This window comes from Muscardinus avellanarius (genome assembly GCF_963383645.1).
Source record: "Muscardinus avellanarius genome assembly, chromosome: 7".
Taxonomy (NCBI): Eukaryota; Metazoa; Chordata; class Mammalia; order Rodentia; family Gliridae; genus Muscardinus; species Muscardinus avellanarius.
The window spans coordinates 85,191,765-85,218,224 of record NC_137793.1 but is presented as its reverse complement, the minus strand read 5'-3'; the positions used below and the strand labels follow the sequence as shown (position 1 = coordinate 85,218,224).

The 26,460-nt window shown below is 52.6% G+C and overlaps 1 protein-coding gene across 7 annotated transcripts in view; it reads left to right on the top strand.

Annotated features, from left to right (window-relative positions):
• The window catches only part of NFASC (neurofascin), a gene marked incomplete at both ends in the record, with an annotated part of 67,716 nt that extends 42,090 nt beyond the window's left edge, over positions 1–25,626 (top strand). For 3 of the 7 annotated variants that reach the window (XM_080698235.1, XM_080698233.1, XM_080698232.1), the window contains 5 exons: positions 475–648; positions 2,936–2,950; positions 19,945–20,076; positions 21,642–21,711; positions 25,395–25,626. In XM_080698235.1, the coding sequence (XP_080554361.1) occupies positions 475–648; positions 2,936–2,950; positions 19,945–20,076; positions 21,642–21,711; positions 25,395–25,626 (623 nt within the window). Of the gene's footprint in view, positions 1–474; positions 653–2,935; positions 2,951–8,237; positions 8,510–13,091; positions 13,209–14,481; positions 14,635–19,944; positions 20,077–21,641; positions 21,712–25,394 lie in introns of all 7 variants that reach the window. The other 4 variants (XM_080698231.1, XM_080698230.1, XM_080698236.1 and 1 more) reach the window with 2 other exon arrangements.
• Between the last annotated feature and the right edge of the window lie 834 nt (positions 25,627–26,460).

Here is a 26,460-nt window from a genome sequence, read left to right as displayed (position 1 = left end):
TGGGTACAAAGGGCCAGGTGTTGTGCTGTTAACTGTGTGAATAGCCACCCATGTACTTGTATGCTGTTCTGAATCGATTTCTGGGCCTGACCCCTTAGCCTTTGAGGCATGTTGAATATGCCTTGTACAAAGGAGGCGTTCACAATCAAAAGCCCTGGTGGCTTGACCCCAGTTCTATTTGAACAGAAGAATGGAACTCAAGAGATTTGTCCTTGGGAATTATAAACTCAGTCTTTCAGAATCAGCTGTGTGGCTTTGCACTGAGCTCGAGACAATGAGATCAGTGAAGAAATCCTAACCCTGGGGTGGGAAATAGTTCTTACCTAGTTCTTTGCCTTTGAACCAAGCTTTAAGATCACCAGGTAGGGGCCACCAGTTCCCTTTCCAGAAAGCCAAGATAACGTTCTCCTTACAGGCACAGTAAACCCACCATGGTAAAAGTTGCTAAACTTGAATTGCACTCTCTCTCCCCAGTTAATGGAACCAAAGTAGGAAAGCAGATAGTGGAAAACTTCTCTCCCAATCAGACCAAGTTCTCCATACAGAGAGCTGATCCCGTGTCCCGATACCGCTTTACCCTCAATGCCAGGACGCAGGTGGGCGCTGGGGAAGCCGTCACAGAGGAGTCTCCAGCATCCCCGAATGAAGGTAGGTCTACGGTGGCTGTCCCCAATGTGAAAGGCCCCGGCTGACTCAGATGCCTAGGAAACACACTGAGAGCTGTGCCCTGACCTTTTGGACTAAAAAGGAGGTGGAGCTGAGGATCCTCGAGCCCCCAGCAGGAAACAACCTAGTTTACATACTGAGAAATAGGAGCTGGCACTGTATCTGGAAGACTCAGATGTCCTTAGATTTGCAGTCAGACCCGAGCCGCCACCTTACCCAGACTTGCTCGGCTGCTTAGCATGGACCATCTTTCTTTATAAAGGAGCAGGAAGGGAACAAAAACTGAGACAAAGAGATGAGGTGTGTTAATGAACTCCAAAGAATGTTGAAACTAGTCACCTGCTTCAGGAGCAGGAATCTTATTGAAAGTGCCCCATGAAGACTCTAGGACAGCCTTCCTTTTTCCCAAGGGCATGAGGGTTCAAAGAGATAGAAGAAAGCACCAGCACCGAAGCTGCTTGCCCAGAACAGGAAACGTGGTCCCTTCTCACAACCGGAATTGGATGAGTTTCAGGCCCTGGAGAGGAGGGGACGCTGGGAAGCATCCCTGTGCCAAGCCAGCTTCACAAAGGGCTGGTGAGCTCCTGGGTCCTGGTCCTGGTATGTTCCAACAGCGGAGCATCCCCCTCCAGAGCTGCACCTTCCTTGGTGCTCCACTAGAGGGGGCTCCAGGCTCACCCACAAGTTCTGGCTTCAGCAATACAAGACTGCGAAAGCCTCAGAATGAGCAGCCCCCCCTGTGAAAAGGGTGGGGACCCCTCTGCCTCTCCAGAGGTTCAGTGGTCTATCTATGCAACAGTCCTTTCTTGAGCACCCACAATGTGTGGTGCCAGAGGTACACAAAGGTAATAGAACATTCACGTGGTCTAAAGACAACCATAAGAATATCTAATTGTATGCCTAAATGAAGTACAGTGGCTAGGCTGAGAAGGGAGATCTGTTCTGCCAAGGGAGACTCCAAAGCCATGTGAGTAGTCATTCCTGGGGCTGACAAGCTATCACGTCTAGTACTTGCCCTGGGAGGCTCAGGTCCCACGTCCTGACCCTGGCCTGGATGGGGTCTCCTGAGCACCTCCCCCACCCCATCCCTAGAGAGCATCATGCTTCCTGCTGGGGCTGCGAGGCTCTGCTGACCCACCCCAGGCTTCCTGTGCAGCTGCATCAGCAGCCCTGTGACCCTCCCCAGCCAGCAGATCAGCACTAAAGCAGGGGCAGAGGGGCTGGGCGGAAGCTGGAGAAGGGCTGGCATTCCTCTCTGTCCCTCTCTGATCTCATAAAGCAGGAGTGAGTCACATAATAAACTCCCCCCTCCTAGTGTACTCTTCTGACAACTCCCTGTGCATCTGGAAAGTTGACTAGAGTTGGGGATTTAAGTGAAGTAACTGATGTAGCCTATTACCAAAGGTCAGGCCAGGACAGGCCTCTATGTGCTTTCTTTAGAGTTCTACGTGAGGCCACTCCCTTACTACCCCTGTCTCTACCCAACACAGCACGCAGACAAAAGCCCCATTGTGCAGCCCCCTTGGTCATCACAGGAATCCTTCTGCAGCCCTAGGGGAAAAAGAACAAAGACAGACTTTCTTCTCAACTTAGAAATTTGCAGAAAATCCAGGGATTGGTTTTAGAGTTCTCAGTCCACATCTGGGATTCTAATTTTATAAAGTAAGTTGGTAGGAAAGAATTGGGGCAGCAGAATGAACCGTGAGGGATTCAGGACTCCATTCCTTCAAAGTCCCCATGCTTTGCAAGCCCAAGATTGGGTGGCAGGGATGATCAGTCCAACACGTTCTCCTCTCCTATCCACCCCAACACTATTCAGCATCCATCTACGAAGACACAGGCACCATCCTTTTGACTAGGGTTGGCTCTCCTGCACCACCTACACCTTATGCCTTTAATTCCTGGCATCTTAGTGTCCCAACCAGGGCAATTCACACCCCAGAAAAAGAGCTGGGGACATAGAATTCTGGTAGACTACCTCTGTTGCTACCTCCTAGATAACTAGTTCTCAAACAGGGGTAAAACAGTAGATATTAGGAAGTTCTCCAAGACCACGATGGAAAGGTAGGAATGTCCCTGACTCCAGTAGGGTTGGCCATGGCCCCTGAATGCCAGGAGCACCCTGCCAGTGCCTGGCCACACCATCTGGGCCAGGTCTGTACCAGACCACCTCTGCCTGCTTGTCCTGTGGTTTCATCTGTGCTCTGTTTTCTCTCTCCTCTCTCTTCCTCTCTCCCTCTCTCTGGCCATCTTGGTGCTGTGTCTGAAGCCACTCCAACTGCAGGTACCGTACGAGCAGCAGAGGTAACGGGCATGCCGTGGGCAGTGCAGGTGGAGTCTGGCCCAGCCAGGGCAGAGCAGGCCAGAGAGGCTCGGGCCAAAAGCATGCTCTAGACTCGCCCTTTCAGGAGAGTGGAAACCAGACTTCCAGGGAGGCCGCGTGTGAAGCAAGCACATTCTCCCCATTCACTCCATGTTTACCCCTTCTAAGAGGGGAGCTCAAAAGGGGCCTCGCACACAGGCTCCTCACCTGCTCTCTGGAGCTGCAATTTTCTCTGAAGCTGAATGATTGCTTCCCACCTGAGCCTTGCCTGAGGTTGACATTTCACAGCACTGAGATAGAAAGCATGGTGGAGCGGGGGCAGCTGGCTCCTGGTCAGGCCACCATCCCCTGAAAGGGTGAGCGCACTGTGCATGCCAGCCTCGCATGCTGCATGGGGCGCCCAGCGCCAGTTCTGCCAGCTACCGTGGGTTCTGGTCAGTAAGAACAAGCCAGCGTGTCCTTGGATAGGACCAGGTGCTCCAGCACCTGGAATCTCAGTGGGTACTGTGGGCTGATTGTCCCCTCACCCTTCAGAAGCCAGTCTTCTCCATATCTTTAGCAGTAAGAACAGCCTCCACTCTTCGGGTCTGGGAGGTGTAGTTAGAGCAGAAGCCAGGTGCTTGGCCAGCAGGTGCTGGCTTAGGAACTGACCTGCTGCCAGGCTCTGCCTCAGTCCTCATGTCGTGGGCTCTTCCCCCACAGAAGGCCTGTTTCCAAGATGGAGGGACTAGGTGGGGGACCCCAGTGCTCCCTTCCTGGCCCTCCTCTGAGCCTGAACTGCATTGGGCCGGAAATAAGGACAGAGCTGCCCTGGCAGCAGGAAGACGGCTTCCCCAAGTGAGGTTCCCCAGCAAACTCTAAGAAGCTGGGGAGAACAGGGAAGCAGGTGAGAACCCCGAGCCTGGGCTTAGGAAGAGGACAGCACCCCCGTTTGTTTTCTTCCTCTCTTTGTTCATTTGTCTCCTTGCCCCCTCCCCAGATTGATTCTATTTCTGTTGCATTCCCTGCTTCCTTCAGTGCGTGTATGTTTTTCAGCTAGATCTGCAGATGGTGACCAGCCATCACCCTTCTCTCCACTGCCCCAGCCCCCATAACCCAGGACCTGGGTTCTCCCTACAGGGTCTGAACACCTCTGCTAGCATGTGAGACAGGGAGATTGCCTAGGACCTGGGGACCAGGGAAAGAGAGATCCTTGCCGTACTGGGGGTCCCCCTGACTTTGTGTTTCAAACTCATGTATGAGTCTTCTGTGACTGTGCCGGGGGCAGCCTAAGAGAGAGTGCCAGGCGTCTGTTCCAGGCTCATGGTCAAGCTGTTCCCCACCACCTCCCCACTTCTGGCACCCGGGCCCAAGGCAGGTGGGTCCAGCGGTGGGGAGTCTGCCCTGGCCAGTGACCATCAGTGCCAAGTCTGTGCTGCCCTCTTGTGAGTGGCATCTGTGAGGGGGCTGAGAGCTGTGGTTCCAAACACCCTACTTTCTACTTCCATTTAGAAGAGATCCAGACTCATCATGTTCTGCAGAATGAGCTCAGGGTCTCCGTCCATCAATCAAGTGTGTTTCCTAGGCTCCAGTTTCCACGTGACTTAGTGGTAGAGGCAGATTGCACTTTTTCTGCAAATGAGATGTGCCGATAATATCAAATGTTCTCAGTTTTACATACATAAGAACCTTCTGTACAATCTGTAGGTGCCAAGCAATGAAGCCCAGGTTCTACATTTTTTACGTGGGCCCAGGGTCCAGCCCACCACTCCTCCCTCTCATCCTCTCCAAACTTAGGCACTTTTTTTCCTAAACTGATCTGTTCATATCTCACCAAGTGAAGATAATCCTTCTCATCCACCTGTATCCGCAGTCTGTTAGGATAGCTGCCCATCTGTCTAACAATCTGTGATTTGGCCAGGGTAGTTCATGCACCATTTGGACGTTTTTGGACCGAACATTCCATCTTGGAATTTCTGGAAACTGCTGTCCTTGTCTCTGACTCTGCTCAGATTTGCAAATGTTTGGTGAGCTCCTAATAGGTTCTCAGCTCCATGGCAAATTTGGGGGACAGAAAGTGAATGAGACATGTCATGTTTCCTACACAGTACTCCCCAGAATGCTGGTAGGACCCCCTCAGCTGTGGCTAGGGGCCTCCTTGTATGTAGACGTGGACCCAGCCTCCGTGCTGGCAGGGCTCTGCCCCTGTGCTGTGCATCAAGCTCTGGGTTGCCCTGGCTCCCCCTTAGGTAAGGGAGGGTCCCTGCTCCGTCTTGTCGGTTGCCAGACCAGTGGTCTTCACTGAGCACTGATCAAAATTATTTCCAAACCCATAGTTCCTGTTGTGGCAAGAAATGGCATCCTACTTCAGAAATGTGTCTGCCAAGAGCATGACCCACCCTGTTTATCAGCCAGCCCCACTCTGGGCTTTCTTCCCCTTCCATTCTCTTCCCCAGTATGGCCCAAGGATTCAAAAACTCTGAATCTCCTTTGATCTGAGCAAAGGGTGGTTTTCCCCCTTGGGAAAACCTTGAGCCTTCTCACCTCTGCCATCCCGGTCTCTGGTGGCCCTGTGCGGCCTGGGGGCTGTAGACACAGCCAGCGAGTAGTCAGAAGGCATGTTGATGCATTAGCTGTGACCCCAGGGAGTGGCCTGGGGAGTGAGTCCAGTCCTCTGTCCCCTCTTGCTTCCACTCACTCGTGCTCGGAGACTCTTGCCACTGAGCGGGAGGGGAAGCGGCTAGGTAGCCATCACCAGCGAGCAGGGCTTTCTTCTCACCCCACTTTGCAGAAGTGGCCAACAGAGGGAAGGGACAAGATGGCACGGAGGCAGCCCCAGAGTCGTTTCCTATCCTTTCCCTGAGCAGCAGTGCCGAGTGAGGAACACACACTGACCTCTCTCAGCGTCTCTCACCCTAGGATGTTTGCTAGGATGCCCTGGGAAGTGTGCGGGCCGTGTGTGTGTGTGTGTGTGTGTGTGTGTGTGTGTGTGTGTGTGTGTCAGAGAGAGAGAGAGAGAGAGAGAGAGAGAGAGAGAGAGAGAGAGAGATTAAATGTGTGTGTCTCTGCTTATACAAGAGCCACGTGAGAGTGAGTGTGGCTTTGGGGAAGGTTGGTTTGGGATCAGGGGCCTGGGAGATGGACGTTGTGTGTGTAGGAAGGGAAGCCCAGGTCCCTGAACTATAGTGGGGGTGATTCAAGTTAAAAGGGAGTGCTTCTTAAGGATGTCTTGAAGATAGTTATGGTAAAAGGGGACCTGGAGAACATGCTACTGACCAAAAGTTGTTAGCAGATGTACTACTGGTAAGGAACTCAGTCACAGCATCCAGCCCAGATGGACACCATAGCCCTTTCAGGCTCCTTTCAGTAGCACAAAGCAGCAGGAGGAGCCACTGTGAGCCCAGGACCATGGAGCATGGAGCTGTAGGGACCAGGCCTGAGACAGCCGGCCTTTGCCTCCTGGGTCTCTCTAGCGTGTGTGTGTGTGTGTGTGTGTGTGTGTGTGTGTGTGTGTGTGTGTGAGTTGGCAGGCAAGATAGATGAATATCCTCACACTGAACATTGATAGCGCTGAGTTTACATTCCAGGCCTAGGTCACATTCAGGCTGAATAGATCCCTGAATAACGACCCTAAGAGGAAGGGTGGTCCCCGCTATCACCCCTCCCCATGCCTTCCTGATGTCTCAGAGTTGACCGGGGTTTGGGGAATATGGCATTGTTGGCTTTAAACTTGCCAAAGAATCTCTGGAATGTGTGAGGCATAGTCAGCCCCCCTTGTGTGACTTCTGTGGTCAACAGCCTCCGGGCCCCAGTATACATCTGATCTTAGAAGTATAGAAGCCGGGAAACCTCAGGAACAGTCCCTCCTTCTCTATGGGGGACCCCTGATATTGGAGACCCAGGGGAATGAAAGGGCTTTTGTTGGTCAGGCTCTGGTTGAAAGGTCGATTGATTGTCTTTTGAGAAAAGCCATCTGGCTGACCTGCTCTGCCTTCCCTCCCTGGCCTACCCCCTTCTGTGGGGTTGGGAGAGCTGGGGGATATTATTTTCTTAAACTTCTGGAGGTTGAAGGAGAGTTGTCACTATTCCTTTGGAGTTAAGAGTTATCTGTTTATGTCTAAGATCTCTGCCCACGACCATCAGCAGGAACAGTGGGGCGTTCACCGTGATCAGAGTGCGGGAGATACGAGAGCAGAGAGGCAGCTCTGGCTCTCCTGGCTTCTCCTCATCCTTCTTCTTACACTCTCGGCTTCAGCAAAGATTGTAACTGAAGAGTAAGGGTGGGGCAGCCCTGTGTTAGCTTCTGTGTCCTCTCTGTAGAAGGAAGGAGGGCCTGTGAAAAAGTAACCACACACACAGACTTAGGCGGCCACGGTGGCTGACAACGAGTAGCTTGGGTGGGGACCAGGGGAGATGAAAAAGTTCTCCCAGATCCAAATGACCTTGTGTCTTAGCTGGTGATCTTTGCTGAAAGGAGCCCAGCCTGAGTCTCACTCACGACTATTGTATCATCTGTGGGCTGAGAAGACAGTGTCACCAAGCACGGGCCACGCTGGGATTCCCAGGTTCTATTAGAAACAGGAAAGACTTGGATGCCTGGGCCCCATATTTCCTAGAGAAAGGCAGATACCAGAAGTCAGAGTGGCCTGGGGAAGTTACAGGAAGGGCCACCACTGGGCAGAGAAGAGAACAGAGTAGAAAGAGGAGAGGTGGGGCCACGACTGGGGGGCAGGCAGGAGGACAGGAGGGAGCTGCAGACTGGCAGCTTGCAAGGTTCCCTGCGGAGTGGGGATTGTTCTCTCTGCACTATTGGGTGTGGGTGGCTCTTTGAACTAAAGCGGGTATGACAAAGGGTGATTTTGGAAGGAAAGACAGAATAGCAGGCTGCCCAGGCTCCTAGAGGTTAGAGCCCAGCTGCTGGCCACACCTCTGAGGCCAGCTCCAGAGCTGGACCCAACTGGTGCTGCTCGGGCCCGTGTCTATGTGGTGTTCGGCCTGGGACTCCATGCAGTCCCCGGGGTCTGAGCTCTTCTGTGCTGTCCTCTTTCTCCTCCTCCTCCTCCTCCTCCTCCTTGGCTGGGTGCATGCCGGGTGCTTCGAGCCACACAGACCATGAGAAGAAAATGAAATGCACACAGGGCTTCATTTTCTTCCTTCCCCATGGTCGTGTCTGCGCCGTTCGTGCTTGGGGAGGCCTGGGGCTACGGCGCTGCACCTCCTCGCCGGCTGCCTGCCTTGCGCGCTGGGCCGTGTGCGCAGGCCGGCGCAGCCCCACCAACCGGACTCGGCTGTTTTACATTTCCCTCTCAGCTCCTCCCACGTTGCCCCCAACCACCGTGGGTGCGACGGACACTGTGAGCAGTCCTGATGATACTGTCCTGGCTGCCACCACCGAAGCCACCACAGCCCCCTTCATCCCAACCGTCGCACCTACCACTGTGGCCACCACCACCACCGTCGCCACAACTACTACAACCACCGCCTTGACCACCACGGAGAGCCCTCCCACCACCACCACTGGGACTAAGATGCAGGAACCTGGTACTGCGCCCTGCCCCCGTTCCCGGTCCCCTCCGGCCACCTCCTGGTGGTCTCAAAAGACAAACTCACAGCTCCAGCAGCAGACATGCAGGGTCTGGGGCGGCATTTACCAGCACCTCTCTTTGTTTGACTTCGCAGACTCATCACATGACTGGGACCTCAGTCTGGTAGCCTAGAGGCCCAGATTCCCTCACATATGCTTTTCCTCTTGGAGGGTCCTCCACCACTCAGCACCCACACCCCACCTCAGCTCCCTACTCTTCACCAGGGGACCCTGTTCTTCAGACAGGATCCCCGGGTCCCAGGTGGTAGGGGTGCTCCCAGTACAAGTGGAGCAGTCAGCTCAGGGCGAACCTAGGAAGGAAAAGGACCCGACACCGTACAAGCTGCCTGAGAAGCTTCCAGCTCCAGCCACATCAGTGTCCTTGAGCAGAGAGTGGCTGGCCATGCCAGGCCGCTCTTCCTGGAACCATGGCTCCTTCCTTGCCTCTCTCCCTCCAGAGATTTTTTTTTTATAGTCATTTCTTAAAAAAAAAAAAAAAAAAAAGGTCAGAGCTCCTATGCTGGGCATGGTGGGGCACACTGTAATCTCAGTATTTGGGAGGCTAAAACAGGAGGATCTCAGTTTGAAGGACAGCATGCGGTAACTTAGTAAGACACTGTTCCAATTTTGGGGGGTTTGTTTTTGGGGTTTTTGGTTTGTTTGTTTTTTTGTTTTTTAGTGGTACTGAGGGTGGAATCCAGGGGCTTTATACCTCTGGGCTATACTCCCAGACCTATTTTATTTATTTATTTATTTATTTATTTATTTATTTATTTTGCGGGTCTGGGGATGGAACCCAGGAACATTTGACCTCTGAGCTACACTCCCTGCCCTATTTTTTATTCTTTATTTTGAAACAGGGTCTCACTAAGTTGCGGAGGGCCTCACTAAGTAGCTGAGGCAGTCCACAAACCGTGATCCTCCGGTGTCAGCTTCAAGAATGCTGGGATTACAAGCATGTACCACCACACCTGGCTCCTGTTTTATATTTTATTTGGAAACAGGGCCTCACTAAGTTGCTGAGAGCTTCACTAAGTAGCTGAGGCTGGCTTCGAACCTGTGCAATCCTCCTGTCTCAGCCTCCCAAGCACGGGGATTACAAGCGTGCGCCACCACACCTGGCTCCAATTTGTTTTTTGTTTTTGTTTTTGTTTTTTGTTTTTTGTTGTTTTTGGTTTTGTTTTTGTTTTAGCAGTACTGGGGTTCCTGGCAGCCCTTCAACCTCCGGGCTACACTCCCAGACCTATTTTATACTTTTTTATTTGGAAACAGAGTCTCTTAAACCAGCGCGGCGCGACCCTCCTGTCTCTGCCTCCCAAGCGCGGGGATTACAAGCATGCGCCACCACGCCCGGCTCCAATTTGTTTTAAAAAAATAAAAAGGTCTGGAGGTATAGTTCAGGGGTAGAATGACCCTAGGTTCAATCTCCAGTGCAAAAAAAAAAAAAAAAAAAGCCAAACTTTCCAGAGAATACTATTGCTAAGTTGTGCCATAATACCCAAAGGTACTCCATCTCTCTTTCTGCCTAAGTCCCCTGTGCCCTCAAATGCATTCCTGGAGGGAAAACTGTGGCTGTTCTGTGGGGCCTCTGGTCAGGATCAATCCCAGGGCTGGCCTGGAGCCAGGAGAGTGAGCCACTCCTACATCTCACCTAAAAAGTCCTGTTCTTCCAGCCTAAGGAGAGCCCTGGAGAATTCAGCAATACCTCTGAGCACTGAGTCCACAGACCTCTGCTCCAGCATAGACTTGTAGGGCTATGACCACCTCCCTTCTCTAGCTCTGCTTCCCAGGCAAGTTGCTCCACCTTCCAGGCCTCCCTGCCTCCCATCAGCCCACTTCCCTCAGCCCCTGAAGGAGGATGGAGGCGCAACAGTACATATATTTATGTTAAGTGAGTAGGAAGGGAAGACAGGTGGGCAATGTTGTCCCGCTTTTCCCCGTGTCTCCGATGCACAGATTTGCATTAAAGGTGCAACATCTAGAATTGAAACAGCGTGCACTTGAGGGAAAAGTCAGCTGAGGTGAACCTGCTAGACTATTAGAGGCTGTCATCAGTGACTTGTTCATTGTTCTCTGGGGCCACAACGAGGCATCTTTGTCATAAAGCAGAGCTTTGAATTCACAGAAGAGGTAGACCAAGAATAGAGAATCAGCCGTCTTGCTCCCCGGCAGCGCGACAACTTGCCTTCTGGAAAGATCGGCCTTGCTATCGCACAGACCCAGCCTCACCGCTCACACTCGGAGTTTCCGAAGCTGCAGTGGGCCTGGCCACAGTCCTGATCTAACTGAGGTCCTGCCACCCAGGATTGTTTTTAATGAGTTTTCATATTTATCCTATCTTACATCCTAGGACAAAACATTTCCTACATTTGCCTTTTCCAGATGAAATGGGCCTTCTTGTTTGCTTGCCTGCCCTTTCTGTTTTATAGTTGCTAGTTTGTTTCCTTGGTCCTCCTCGTTGAGCTTTATCTTTCTTTAGTGGTCATCTTCTGATCTCTTTATCTGGTGATGCGTTCCTTGGAGTCCCATCTGTAAATCATGTTGGTCTCCATTGCTCGACCTTTCTAAAAGCACCCCAATCTTTATTTCCCTTAAGATAGCCCAATTGGGGTCAGTATTATATTGGGGCCCAACTAAGTACAAATAATAGCTGGGTGTGGGGGCGCACGCTTGTAATCCCAGTATGTGAAGGCTGAGATGGGAAAATCGCAGGTTTGTGGTTAGCCTCAGCAACTTAGGCCCTCTGCAACTTAATGAGACCCTGTTTGAAAATAAGATAGGGCTGGGGGTGTAGCTCAGAGGTTGAATGCCCCTGGGTTCAATCCTTCAATCCTCAGTCACACACACACACACACACACACACACACACACACACACACACACACTACAAATTATCCAGCTATTTTACAGGGCCTAGCACTAAGGGGGGGAAAAAAAAACTTGTGTACAAATCATGGCTAATCACAATTCACTCCCACTACCAAGAGCCATGAAATTCCACAGAGCTGGGAGTTGAGGTGGCTTCAAGTAATCAGTACAACTGACACATCTGGCAGATAAGTGAAGAAGCCTACCTCTGCCCTCCCTGTGGAGAGTACCCTACAGTGCCATCCGCGGAACCACTGCCGCAGCCTCACCTAACACGCTTCATGTTCACCTGGGGCCACCAGCACCTGATAGGGTTGTAGCAGAAAAGACACTTCTTTGAAGTAAAAACCAGGAAGTCTTTTATCACTTCCCCAGCCCTGCAGACTCAGTCACATGTCAAAAAGATAATGAATATGTGCATCAGCAATGTACTCTGTTCATTTATTTTTGACAAGTGAGCTGGTGACAGTGCCCCCATGCATGCTAATAAAATATACAGGAGCCACACTTGTAAAGTCTTTGAAATACAAGGCTTCATGCTAGTCCTCCACTATTAAATCTTTGCTGGGAAATGGGGTAATCAGACTGCTGGGACTCTTGAAAGTGATTACGTTTGAAGATTAGTGCCATTCTTTCATACATAGGCTATGGATTCAGACAGCACATGGCTTTGATAGAGTATATCCCAGCTCATAGTAGCTAGATAATTAATATCCTCTGTGTTGCAGGGAGATCAAGCCTCAAAGACTGTGGGACTGGGAAGCTAACAAAATAGGGTTCTTCTGGTGTCTGGACCACAGGGAGTTGGAGGTTTAGGTGTCAAAGAGGAGTCATCTTCTCTTGGTCCCATCTAGGCCATGATGGGGAGAGGAAACATCTGTACTATCTCTGCTTGAGACTTAAGGCCCTAGGCCCCAAGTCACCTTAGGCAATATAAGGTGGTTGCACACATCAATCCAGGCCTCACTGACCATGAACAACACAGGGATCCTCAGATCATGGTCACCTCTCTGGAATACCATCTTCTACTGCAGGGTTAGGAGCACAGTAGGGTTTTCCCATGTTTGGTCCCATCCTTCCTGCAAATCTCATCATGAATCTTGCTTGATTTTGCGGGTGAGTAGTGCTGGGGATCAAACCCACATGCTAGGCAAGCACTCTGCCGCTGAGCTACCCCCAGCCTTCTGGCTTGACTTTGAAAGACATCCTCTCTCCTTCCTGTAGACCTTCATGGTTGAGGGGGGAAAGGCTGACATATCTCCCCCTCTGCTGGTATACTGATCATGTCATCTTATTCCTGCACTGTTAAAGGGTTCTAAAAGGGAAATGAGCCCAGGTTAGAACCTCTAATCCAAACCCACTCTTCCCTTCCTCAGCCCACCTGTGTGGACACATAGACAGTGTTCAGGTCTCCTTTGCTGACGAGTCCTCCTGACTGCTCCTGCTTGCCCCTGGATGGCTACCTCTGGCTTGGCCACCAAGGCTGCAGCTTGGAGCTCTTTCAGATCCTGTGCACAGCCATTTCTGACTCTGCCCTTTCCCAGCTCTGTGTGTGTGTGTGTATGTGTGCGCGTGTGTGTGTGTGTGACGCTTGTGTGCATGTGTGTGTGTCCATGTCTCCTGTGCTGACTCCCTGCTGTCCACTAACTCCTCTTCTAACCCATCCGCCAGCCCCCGATGAGCAGTCCATATGGAACGTCACGGTGCTCCCCAACAGTAAATGGGCCAACATCACCTGGAAGCACAATTTCGGGCCCGGAACTGACTTTGTGGTTGAGTACATCGACAGTAAGCATTGCTATGTGGGGTGGCGGCGGCGGTGGCAGAGCGTAGTGCTAGATGCCATTAAAGAGGTCCTGTGGACTCCCCCAGGCTCAGGGAGCCCTGTTAGGCTGGCTTAATTATAGCTTAATGAAATCGATGTGCACTCAGGCAGCAGAGGGGTGGGAAGAGCAGGTTCCAGGAAAAGGAAGAGGACGCAGAAGCCATTAGTGGAGGCCCAAGTTGTATGCTCTGTGGCAGGCCTGCACGGGCCCCTCATCCATTTCCTGCCCAGAATAAGGCTCTGCACAGCCCCCAGTGAGCCACAGCTCACCTCTCTATTGATCTCCATAGCAGACTCTGAGCATCCTGATATTTCTACTAGACCAGCTTACAGGCTTGGGCCACAGCTGTGCTTTCCTCACAGAATGAACCTCCGTTGGAGACACAGGCCAGAGTCCCATGTCCTACAGGCCTGGTTCCTTGAGCTGAGCCATTTACTCTTTGCCAGATCCGGGGACCCAGGGTACAGATTGGTTAGACTGCAGAGTGTGGCGAAGACATGTGCCTTCTCTAAGAAAGCCCCATTCCTGTGGGGTTATGCCCACCACCTTGGCCTGGCCAGCATGTGTTCTAAGCGCTTTAACCACTAACCCAGCCTAACCCGCCTAGGCTAGCCCACCTGGAGCTATCTCGGGAGGCGGGGATGGTTCACCACCACAGGATCTGGAATCCCTGGTTCGGTTTAGACCTTTTCGGCTTACCACCACCACCACTTGCCTACAGCCCAGGGCATAGGCCCATGCTTTTCATGATAATCTGAATTCGCCATATGGTAGGAAGTGAATGGTGAAACCAGGAGTGGGCACCACAGAGCATAGTCTTGCCTCAGCTCCAGTAACTGCCAGGGATGCTAACTGGCTCTCGGGCTCTCACCAGGAAGAGCTCACCTGGGAAGTTAATTGCTTCCAGGGCAGCAGAGCATCAGCTGACAAACAGAGTTTAAGGAAGTATGTCCTGGTATGTTTAGTGCTAAGACAGTGTTGCAAAAGGAGAGCTTTAAGAGAGAGAAGAGAACTGGGTCCTCAGCCAAAGGTGCGTTGTCTAAGGGAGTTAGAGTTGCATGAATGGGCATCGGGGAGCTGCCTGGTAACCTGGTCTGTACAGTGGACCTGGGCCCGCGGGACCCTCCTCCCTGCCTCTGCCCTTTCTACCTTTTGACAGGCAATCAGGAACCCAAGCACTATCTTTCCAGCTCCTGGAACCTGATTCCAGGCTGACCAAGATTTCTGTTCCCCAGGCAACCATACGAAAAAAACTGTCCCTGTTAAGGCACAGGCCCAGCCTATACAGCTGACAGACCTCTATCCTGGGATGACGTACACATTGCGGGTTTATTCCCGGGACAACGAGGGCATCAGCAGTACCATCATCACCTTTATGACCAGTACAGGTGAGAGGGGATCTGGCCTGGCCATCCCCCGCAAGCATGAGGCATTTCATCCTCATCCTCAGCTCCGGCTTGTCTTTTCTCCCGGGGAGGAAGACCCATCTCCACCCCATTCCCCACCTTGCATGGTGTGCCTGAGTTCCCCAGGAAGCTGGAGGAGCCAGATGTGCATGCACAGTGGAGAGCAAACTGTGATTCTGAGCCTGTGGGGCTGAGCGGGGGATCAGAAAGAAACAAAGGATTGTATAATGAGGACAGGACCACTTGGTCCCCCTGCTAAGCCTGAAACAAAAGGGCTTGGTGCACGTGCAAACTTGGTCCCTGCCTGTGGGTCTGGGGGCTGCTGGAGAGTCACGCCGCCGGCCAGGCAGCTCAGGAGCTTGCTTCCTCCAGATGGGACTAGGGATAGCACCACTCCAGGTTCTTAATCCAAGATCTCTCCAGGAACCCGCCAGGGCTCCTCATGTATGTCACCGCCTTGCTACAGTTATCTGTTGTGAGACATTCCAGTGTGTGCCACCGCTCGTTTAGGACTTTGTTTCTTATTTAATTTCTGTCCCAATTTTGTCTTGCCCAAGAGTAGATGAGCTTTGTAGCACTAGGAGAGGGGACGACTTTCTGCTCTATAGAGGCTTCGGCTGTGGACAGAGAAGCGTCTTCATTGTGTCAAATAAAGAGGGGGACTGGGGCTCAGGAGAGGGAATGAGGCTCAGAAATCTCTGTGCTGGTGGGGGTACTTGGAGACCTGCCTGAGTGTTTGTGTATAGCTTTGCAATCAGCCAGAGGGGCTGGCCAAGTGGCCTGTATGCTAAGCCCTGGGGCTAAGGGTGAGGGTGAGGGTGGGGGGAAAGAGATTAGGAGAAAAAAGCATCAGTCCCTGCCTCTTGGGATGTCCTAATCAGATGCAGCTTATTAAATGCATAGGATTGGGGAGGCACAATGATTTGTATGAATTTCTGAATGTTGACTTGAATATTCATGACTCTTCCCGTGCCTGGCCTGGTGAGGCTGATCCTGGTAGCTTGTATCTTGGGAGCCACTGCCCATCTGTACAGCTGTCTAAATGCACCCCTTCCAGCCTGTTCCCTCCTATCCATCCTCCTCCCCCCTGGGGTGCCTCTGCCTGTCCTGCACATTTCCATGTCAGTAAGACTCAGGCAGTCTGGCTCCCTGCTTGGGGCTAGCCAGGCCAACTCTGGCGGGATGAGTGAGTGAGCAGCTAGGCCGTCCTGTTACAAGGGAGCCAGGCAACTGGACAGTTGACCAAGTAGAGCAGGTGGCCGGACCCCGACCTCGTTGGGATCCCAAGCTCTCACTCACCAGTGCATGCCGTTGGTTTTTATTTCATGACAAACTTGAGTCCAGCACAGGACTGGAAGCACAGATGATACTTGGAGATAGAGACCCATCTCTGGGAATGCTTCGAAAGCCAGCGCAGCAGCCTGCTTCAGAGATCTGCCTCTCCAGGTGCTAAGCCCTGCAGCTATAGGCAAGGGTTAGGGAGAGAAAGCCAGAGAGAAAAAGACTCATTCCTGTCTTCAGTGATGTCCTAATCTGCTCAGAGGTATTGCAGGCAGTGCAGAAAAAGAAATAACAGTGCCGAGGAGGCACCCGACACTGATTAAGTCTTCCTAGGCCCTCCCCAGTGCAAGCCAGAGAAGGCAAGCTTAGGAGCCTACCTTTGAGTTCACATAGCTGACTTACCTCCCAGGTTCTCTGGAAATTACAATGTGCAAACCACAGGGGGTAAGAAAATATTTTCACTTTATGAAGTCATGTGTGCCTGCTAGCCTGTGTCTACATCCTTTAAAAATACTTCCCCTGGGCCTGATGGGGTGGCGCACACTTGTAATCCCAGTAGTAGTTGAGAGGCTGAGACAGGAAGATTGAAGATTCAAGGACAGCCTCAGCAACTCAACTCAATGAGGCCCCTAAAACTCTAGTGAAACCCTGTTTTAAATAAATAAATAAATAAATAAATAAATAAATAGGGTTAGGGGTGTAGCTCCGAGGTAGAATGCTCCTGGGTTCAATTCCTGTTACCAAAAAACAAAACAAAACAAAACAAAACTATTTCCTGTGGGTGAACTCCAGAGCCAAGCCTACACAATCCCCAGATCCCTGGGTTTCATTGAAGTGAGTCTGTGAGGATCCCTGGGCCCCAACCCCTGGTCATTTAGGCATCCACAGGTCACCATATTGGCCCACAGACTCAACATGCTGTAGTGGGTCTGGAAGGAAATGGAAAGAAACCACTGGGAAAGCTCACAGGCTCTTACTCTTACCAAAGGACCCCACTGGGAAGGTCATCACTTCCCGTGTCTTTTAAAGCCAAAGAGACCCGAGGGGCTCCAAGCAGAAACCTTGGACTCTCGGAGAGCCGACCACTTGCACTGCTGGACAGGTGACAGCCTGGGGGAAGGGAGCAGCCCGGGAAGACCTGCTCACACCTCAGGAAGGCGGGCAGCGGCCGCTGGATGGGTGAGATGGGTGTGGAGAGGCCGAAACATGCCCAGGTGAGAAGAGTCAAGCCACAGGCCATATGTTATGTCTGTTGCTCTAGCCCTCTTCCTACAATACAGTTCTGCTAGCTTTGAGTGGCTGGTCTGTCTTCTGGGACCAAACCAAATACCTCCCCTCCGCCCCCATTAGACACAGGAGCTGGAGGAACTGCCTGCTGGGCAGGTGAATTCCCGCTTCCGGATGGGCTGTAGGAAGTGGTGTGGAAGGCTGGCGATGCTCAGGCTTGTGGAACTCACTGACAGGTGTTTGGGCCTGTGCTTGCTGAGCCCGAGGGCCAGGATGAGAGGATGCTGTTCCAGCTCCTGCCACTTCCTGCTGAAGGGGGTGGGTGCAAATGCACCGGGTGTTTGAGTGTTGATAACACTGGGCCTATTAGGAATTTAAAACCCAGTTTAGCAGATCGATTGAGTATAGTGTCGGCAGCCAAATGGCATTTTCCTGGAGCCTTGCTAAAAATCCTTCCTCTCAGAATGCAAGTTGCGGGGTCACATTCTAAGTGAGGCCATTGCATCCTAAGTTTCTTCTGGTTCTTGAGAAACTAACCCGCTTTGATGGGATGTGGTTGGCTCCACCATACTCCATATCGTGTGTGTGTGTGTGTGTGTGTGTGTGTGTGTGTGTGTGTTACTGGGGATTGAACCCTGGGGCATTCTACCTCCGAGCTCTACCCCCAGCCATATCTATTTTATTTTTTATTTTGAAACAGGGTCTTGCTAGGTTGCTGAGGCTGTCCTCCAACCTGTAACCCTCCTGCCTCAGCCTCCCTAGTACTGGCATTACAGGCATGTATCAACATGCCAGCTCCCCACTTGATTCTAAACAGCCTTCATGTCCCAACTTCCCTGGAAATTCTTTTGCCTTTTCACTAAAGCATCTGAACGTCATCAGGAATGGAAAGCTGCATTTGCTTTCTAAATTGCCCATGTAGCCATCAAAGGAATGTCATGGAGATGGCTGCCAGAGTATGAGAATGGGCACCAGGAAGGTGGTGGTGCACATGAGGTGCTGCAGACTTGCAAACCAGCTTCTCCTCAAAAGATAGACACCGCCGTCCAAATGCAAATGAAACCACTGCCCCAGAGCGTTCAGATGTGGCGTGTGGACAAGTCAGTATGCATGTGACCCCTGGGTGATAATCAGAGATCAAACTTAGAACAGGACCCCCCAGGTTAGCCACGTGGCACTAGGATTAGATGGATTTGTTGTCACTGCTACTTGTTATATCACTGCATTGTGGTAAGTACTAGGGGGCTCAAGAAGATCCCCTGTTCTCAAGACTTTGATAGTACAATTGGAAACCAGGACCCAGGAAACAGAACAATTGAAGGTTACATTTGTGTGGAATGATTGAAAGCAAAATCATCCCAGAGGTGGTGTGAGCTGGAGCGGTCGTGGGTTCAGGAAGTGTGGAAAGGTGGTGAGCAGGCGGGTGACGGTCCAGGCTCTCTTGGATAGGGTGGGAAAGAGGGACCGAGCGGCAGACAGTGGAGAACCCCGAAGGCCAGGCTGAGGCGCCGGACCAGTGTGAAGAAGGGGCTTTCCTCCATAGCATACAGAGATCAGAATAGTCACGAGCCATGTGTTTCCGGGACTTGCAGCCAGGGCTGTGCTGGGCTGTGGAGCCCAGAGACACAGAAGCACTTACTTGTCCTTTTATGAGAGTCTTCCTGGCACAGTGCCCTTGGCGAGGCATAACCACAGCCTCTGCCCCCAAGAAGAGCGAAGGATGGGCTTGTACCCTGATATCTGCCCACAGATGCCACATCTTGAGTACCCGGAACACAGTCAGGCCCTGGAGCCTGGGCCATCCAGTGCCTCTCGGGGAGGTGCCTTGGCTTCTGTTGTCCTGCTATGCCTCGCTGTTCTAGGCTGGGCTGTCCCCAGGGCTGCTCTGGGTGTGTTCCGTTCCTTTGATTCTCCCCGCCTCATGTCTCATTTTCCCTAACAGGCTAAATCCAAGAACAGTCCCTTTTGTTCGCTAGTCCATAGGAAGGAGGAGCACGAGGGAGTCCTGAGCACACACCCTCCCAAACCTGAACCCTGAGCATCAGATGATTCCTGGATCTTGTCTTTAGGCCTACCCGTGTACCCTTCAAACCACAGGGGATCACTGTGACCAGGCCTCCAGGCATGGTCAGAGGCGACCGCACTGTCACAGCAGCAGAGAGAGGACAGGGACCACAGGGGCATCTCCCTGTGTAGCCAGGAGCGAGCCTGTCTGGGGATACCTGGGCCAGGATCATCTTTGCTGTCAGGGAAGCCACAATCCAACTGGGGAGATGTGGAAAGGTACTGACAAACTGTTCCTCCTCCTTGCCAAGGAGTCACTGCCTAGAAGCCTGTTGCCTTTGGGCCATGCTCTGCGCCTGCGCCGGCCTGCCAGGTATTCCTATAGCAGGTGCATGCAGTGTGACCACAGCCCCGCTGCCATGGGCCGCAGGCAGGACCTCATGGGAAGTCACCTCTGTGGGCAATCCCCGGCCTTAGTCCCCACCAGGCTGTAGCAAGAATCCCACTCCTCATCCTCAGGAAACCTCCCTTCTTCCCGAAGGACCTGCTGGGCCTTCTGCTGCTTCTCTGCTCCCTGCACCTCTTTCTTTTGCCTCTTTTTTCATCTTTTGACCTTGGCTCTTTAACCGTTTTCTTTTTATCCCTTTAGCGGGGTAGTTTGGGCCCAAGGTAGCGTTAGGCTTCTGGAGGAACTTCCCCGTGGAATAGCTGCGCTCCTCCCACGTCCTCCCCTCCTCCCCACGCAATCACTCACGGCTTTGCCCCCTGCCCTCCCTCCAGCTTACACCAACAACCAGGCGGACATTGCCACCCAGGGCTGGTTCATCGGGCTCATGTGCGCCATCGCCCTCCTGGTGCTGATCCTGCTCATCGTGTGCTTCATCAAACGGAGCCGCGGCGGCAAGTACCCAGGTGAGGCTGTGGGGAGGCCAGGCGAACAAGGCACCCAGGGCCCCAGGCAGATCCGGAGCCTCTGCACACCTCTCCTCCAAGCGTGGGACGCCGGTCCTCAGGCCCACTGGGTGCATCTTAGTCAACTCCAGCAAGCCCTTGAGTTGATAAAGTGCACAGAGGTGGGCGGCTGGCGCTGTCCAGGCAGATCCAGAGAGGGGATAGAGAGGACTCTGGCTTCTGCTGAGAATGCCCTTCCCTCCCCTTGACTCATTACTCATCTGCCCAGCTAATTGACATTCTTTTTTTCAGCCTGAATCTCATCAGGACCCTGCATCCCAGGGAAGGGGGAAGAGAGAGAGGGGCATTTTAGAGAAAATGGGGAGGAAAGGGGCACGCCCATTAGAGGCTGTGGAGGTGGACCTTCAGTGGGACAAGGAGTAATCGAGTAATCACAGACACTCTTAATGGAGGATCAGCAGCCTCTGGGTGGAGCTGGGAGGGCTCGGGGTGGGGTGCTCTTAAAGAGCTGTGGGCTTCCCTAAAGCCCCACAGAGGCAGTTCTCCTCCAGCCCAGACAAACCAAGGTTGAGGACAAGGACCCCTGGCATTCTTGTTTCTGAAAATGTGATTGTTTTTCACATGGGCTAGAGAGCCATCTGTCTGTGAAGGGTGGGTAGGGTGACAGGGGACAGGGTAATGGATAACACTAAGGACAAAATTCCTGCTGGACTGCAGGCCGAGATTGCCCCCTGACCCAAAGCCCCATCGCAGACACACCCACAGTCCCCAGATGCTGCCTTCCCCTCAGCCGGGGCCACCAAAGCTCAGTGCAAAAGAAGGGAGAGGAGACTCTGTTTTGTATTCATCTTCCTGTCTCATATCCTCGGACCCTTGCATCCTGAGGTTATACCTCTCCTTATGTGAGGAAGGGCAGGCAATGGCAGTTCCCTACTGCTGAGGGCACCAGGATGCTGAGGGAAAGAAGAAAGATGTTCCTTCGTAGCACTGCAGCTGGCTCTGAGAGCGCAGCCACAGCACCGCAGGCTGATGTGTACACTCCCCAGAGGAGGCAGAGGGAAAGAGCTCCCTTTTGAGAGCACGTCCATCCACAGGTGTAGGGAGCGTCCTCCTTGCCCAAAGCACTCTAGCAGCTTGAGAGAAACACAGTGTCCTCCACCCTCAGGAAGGAGAGAACCAGTGTTCTGCTATGGGCCCAGAAAATGTGCACAAATAATTATAAGACCAAACCAAATAAGAAAGGTGTAAACCATTGGGGTGTTTGCCTCTGTAAGGGATTAAATTTCTGGTGTCTTGGGAAGACCTTGTAGAGAGCTGGGTGTGGAATTGGGTGGGAGTTGTCAATAATAATATAAAGAAACCCTCGGGGAGGAAGAGGAGGCAGAATCAACTGGGCAAGTGACTGAGTTGGGGAAGGAAAATGAGGGAGGCACTGATGACACCTGGTTAAAAGGGAGAGTGTCATCAAGCCAGGGTGGCGTCTTCAGGCTGTACAGACACAAGAGCCCTGGAGAGCAGAGGCGTGCTTCTTACTCATCCATCTGTGTCCTCTCTTATTGACCAAGTACGAGAAAAGAAGGATGTTCCCCTGGGCCCAGAAGACCCCAAAGAAGAGGATGGCTCCTTTGACTACAGGTGTGTGATCCCCTTCCTCCCATCCAGCAGCCGACCTTTCTGCCTGGAGGCAGCCCCCTGGCCTCAGAGCAGTTTGGCAGGGCCACAAGGTATCTGTGTCCTCACCTACTGGGCTGGCTCCTCTGCCTCCCTGGCAGTGTCCTGGCAGAAAGCATGTGCTAGAGAGGCTGTGCTTCCCAGTCTTACCAGACAAGGCTGCTCCCCCAACGTACACATTCATTCGCTCATTTGCACAAATCAAATGTGCAGAGCGCCTTGTTTGCATCTCTCTACCATTTTACTCTGAAAACGAACCAACCCTGGGCCCTTATGCTGTAAAATGAGCTCGGCTAGCAGGATCCCTTTCTGCCTACAGCCCACCATAACCCCAAAGATAAAAATCAAGGAAGGTTGTATATGTGGAGTGATTTGGGTGAGGGGCAGGGATTCTAGGCCCTTTTCTCAGGAACCTGGTGATATCTCTGAGCTCTAGGCTAGAATAGGCCTGGTAGGGGTACCTGGTCCACAGCTCTGTGCCCCAGATAGAGAGCTAAGGCCCACCCTGGGAAGCGACTTGCCCCAACTCCCACGCTCACCACCCAGCTAGCACGGCTGCACTACAGATCTGAGCATGCCTTTGCATCTGGGCCTGACCAAGTTGTCAACTGTTCACTTGGACAGCAAGTATATTTTGAGCTCAAGAATGATACAGATGATTGCCCATACCATAAAAAAAAAAAAAAATCCTTGCCGGGAATGAGTGCTTGGGAGACTTAAACAGGAGGATCATAGGTTCAAGGCCAACTTCAGCAATTTAGTGAGATTCTCAGCAACCTAGTGAGATTCTGTTTCCAAACAAAAAAAAGGGGGGAGGTTTCAAAAAAAAAAAAGTATGCGCGCGCACACACACACACACACACACACACACACACACACACTCAAGTAGGAATGATGCAGGGTGGGTTATGGAATCTCATTCTCAGACCAAGTGAGATGAGAAAATGTGTGATCAGAACCTTCCTTCCGCTGGGCATGGTGGCGCACGCTTGTAATCCCCGCGCTTGGGAGGCTGAGACAAGAGGATGGCACCTGTTTCCAAATAAAATATAAAATGGGTCTGGGAGTATAGCCTGGAAGTAGAAAGCCTCTGGGTTCCACTCCCCGGTACCACAAAAAAAAAAAAAACCTTCCTTCCCCACCTGCACTCAGTTACTAACAGGTCACCCCTGTTCTCGGTGGACCTCTCTTTATTCTTTCTGAGCCTCTGCCTCTCTGCCCATCAGCAGCCTGGTGAGGATGATCAGACCAATGGGTGGCAGAGCTCCTGCTCACACAGGAGCCTGTCTGACAGCTCATGGACCATGACCATCCATCCAGTCCCAACATCCCCATGAGGCTCCCAAAAGGGCAAGCACAAGAGGCCTCTCCCCTTCTTCCCAGACTGGCCTCAGCTTGCCTGCCAGAACCCAACTTCCCATGGGCTGGCCTTCAGTCCCAAAGACCATAGGGTTTTTTCTCCCCCAGACCTTCAGTGAAGTTAGAGAGGAGGGAGGAGAAAGGGCAGGCGACCCATGTGAGAAGCTGCTTCCATATGCACCTCTCCTTCTCCCCAAAATACCTGCCCCCTGCTCCCCAACCGAGGCCAGCTATACATACACAGGAATTTGCCCTGGCCAGCACCCCACACACCCCGACTTGCATGCACACACCCCCATACACACACCCCTCAGTTTGGGCTCTGTGAGCATCCTAGAAACCTGATTTGCATGAATCAAGAGTTCTAAACTGGAAAAGACTAAAATTAGTAAGTCAGAGGAAGAACTAAGTTTCTATGGGCACGGCCTGGAAGCAAGGAAGGGCGGCTGGCCCTCCTCCATCCTGTGGCTGAGTTGCTGCACTCCTCTCTGATGGAGATCTCTGCCACCTCCCTCATGTCTGTGCTCCCGGACCTTGAAGGTCCCCGGGGGGCCATGCTGACAGGTGGCTAGACCAGGGCCAGCTTTTTGTTCAAGTTTTCTTAGGCAAGGCCTATTCTCGGAAACTTCCATCCCTTCTCTGCTGGGCCACCTCTGGGCAGTGCTTGTGTTTAGCAGAGGTGTCCAGCCTGGGCAGGAATTCCCGCAATTGTATAGCACAGTCCTCGTGCCCTGTAGTGGGGCAGAGGACCCTGGAGAAGACTGACAAGTGGGTGAGGAGCCCAGCAACTAGAATCTGCCACTTCCTGCACTGACTCCCTGCAGCCCTGGAGACCCGCTTGCCTCACACTCTGGCAGAGAATGGGTTAACAGGCCGCCTTCGCAGGAACGGGCTAATGACCTCCCATCTACTGATACTCGGCTTGCCGGAGGCCTTCCTCACAGCTGCCTCTGCCCAACACTGCTATTAGAACGCACTGCCTGCTGTAATTGTAACTCAGCCCATTGTTTTCCCCATGCCTAGGAAGGACTGAGAGTGGGCTGGGAGCTGGGGAGGGTACATGCTGTGTATATGCTCAGACTGCCTGGCACCGCTGTGGTCCCCCCTGCCAGGCCCCAGAACCCCTGCTGCTGCTCAGCCATGCCTCCCTGGGAGCCTGGCTCACCTCTGAAGTGCAGCGCCTGGTTCCCCCCTGAGCCTAAAGGGCAGAGTGAGTTTCCTAGCCAGGCAAGGGACACAGTTCTGGGAAAAAGTGGGCCAAGAGCAGCCATCCAGCCTGGGCATCTGTGCCCAGTGGGCCAGTGCTCCTTTACCCACCAGCCTCCCAGTTCTCTCCACCCAGGAGGAGGTTAAGGACAAGATCCAGTGGGGCCTCCAAGGGAGCTGGCAGGACCCTCCGAGCCTAGCTATGTCTCCTCAAGGTTGCCAGCCTCATGTGCTTCTCCGTAGCCCCTCTCCCACCACCCGCCTCCTTTACATGCTAGGCCCAAAGCAATAGCACCTGTTTGCCGATGAATCAGAAATCAGAGAGACGTAGCCTGAGACTGGCCAGTGGAGAAGCCTGTTCCTTAGGCCCTCACCTTTTTTCCTGGGCAGTTTTACCCTAGATCAAGGGTCACAGAAGGACTGCCTTCCATAGATAGGCAATGGCTGGGTCACAGAGCCGCAGGGTGACCCACTTGAACTATCCGGACCCTTGCCATCCCGCTTGTCTCATAGCTGTGGCTCTGCCTCCTTGGGGTAGTCATTCTCCACCTGCTCCCACAGGGACAGTGCCCTGTCTCATGGGAAGTACGCACACCAGGAGTCCAGAAGCATGGGCTCCAGTCCCTGCTCCACACCAGCGCCACCTTACCCCAAGAACGACGCTGGTTCTCGCTAGGTCATAGTTCTCCTTTTGTGGAACCTGCAGGACAGAGAGGATGTGTACTCGATGACCTCCAGGGTCCCCTCCTGTCAGCTGTGAAAGGCACATTCTTGGCAAGAAGCCAGCTGCAGCTGGGCATGTTGGCACATGCCGATAATCCCAGTACTTAAGAGGCTGAGACAGGAGAATTGCAGGTTCGAGGCCAGCCTCAGCAACTTAGTGAGACCCTCAGTAATTTAGTGAGTTTATGTTTCAAAATTAAAAATGGGGTGGGAATGTAGATTAGAGGTAAAATGTCCATGGGTTCAATATCCAGCACCAAAAAAAAAAAAAAATTGAGCCACCCTATTCCACTCCACCCAGTCAAATTGGGCGGTGCTGGACCCGGGCAGGCCCTAACTCTCTGTCTCTCTCTGGCCAGTGATGAGGACAACAAGCCCCTGCAGGGCAGCCAGACATCTCTGGATGGCACCATCAAACAGCAGGAGAGTGACGACAGCCTGGTGGACTATGGCGAGGGCGGCGAGGGGCAGTTCAATGAAGATGGCTCCTTCATCGGCCAGTACACAGTCAAAAAGGACAAGGACGAAACAGAGGGCAACGAAAGCTCAGAAGCCACGTCACCTGTCAATGCTATCTATTCTTTGGCCTAACAGAGCCCACCTGGCACAGCCACTACTTTGCAAGTGGGAGGAGGGGGAGGACCGCAGACCTACCACGAAGCCACCACCACCGTCAGGGACAAGGGCACAACACAGGGGTCTGCCAAGCTGTGACGACCAGCTTCCACCCAGCCACCCACAAGCCCCCTTCCAGTGACCCCAAACCGCCAGTATGGGAGAGCTGGAGATGTGACTGAGTTCACTGGAGGGAACCCTGGGCCCTTGCCCCGCCTCGCAGCTGCCCTGAGCATCCCACCACTCTGCCCGCCCTTGACCTCCGCATACACTCACCCGTTTCTGTGGGTTACAGGATTTTTTATTGTCTTTATTTTTGCTCTGTGCATATTCCAAACCTCCAGTCCCTATGTCTCCATTTTCTTTTTCTTCTGAAGATGTGTCCCTGGTAAAGAAAGAATAGGTAGATGTTCCCCCCTGGGAAACCGCAAAGATAGGCAAAAGGGATTGATCTGTAACAGAAAGTAAAGAAAAGCCGTAGTATTCAAACTGCCGCCAGGCCAATGTTTCCGAAGGATGCCTTTCTCGCCATATGCCTCCCCTTGCTCCCAACCCATCTGCCTCGGCCTTGTCAGTTGCTGAGCTGGGCTTGGCTCCTTCCTGGAAAATGACAGTATTTTTGGCAGGGAAAGGGTGGGCAGCCTCCTTGCCTCTCTCTGGTTCAGTTGGGAGATGAATTTACCTCTTGCGCCTCCTTCTTACCCCGCCCCGGCCTTGGAAGTGTCCAAGAATGAGCTGCACCGACTCTGAAGAAGTTTGAGGAACAGAAGCGGGCACTGATGGGAAGGACTTTAGCTGAAGTGGCCGGAC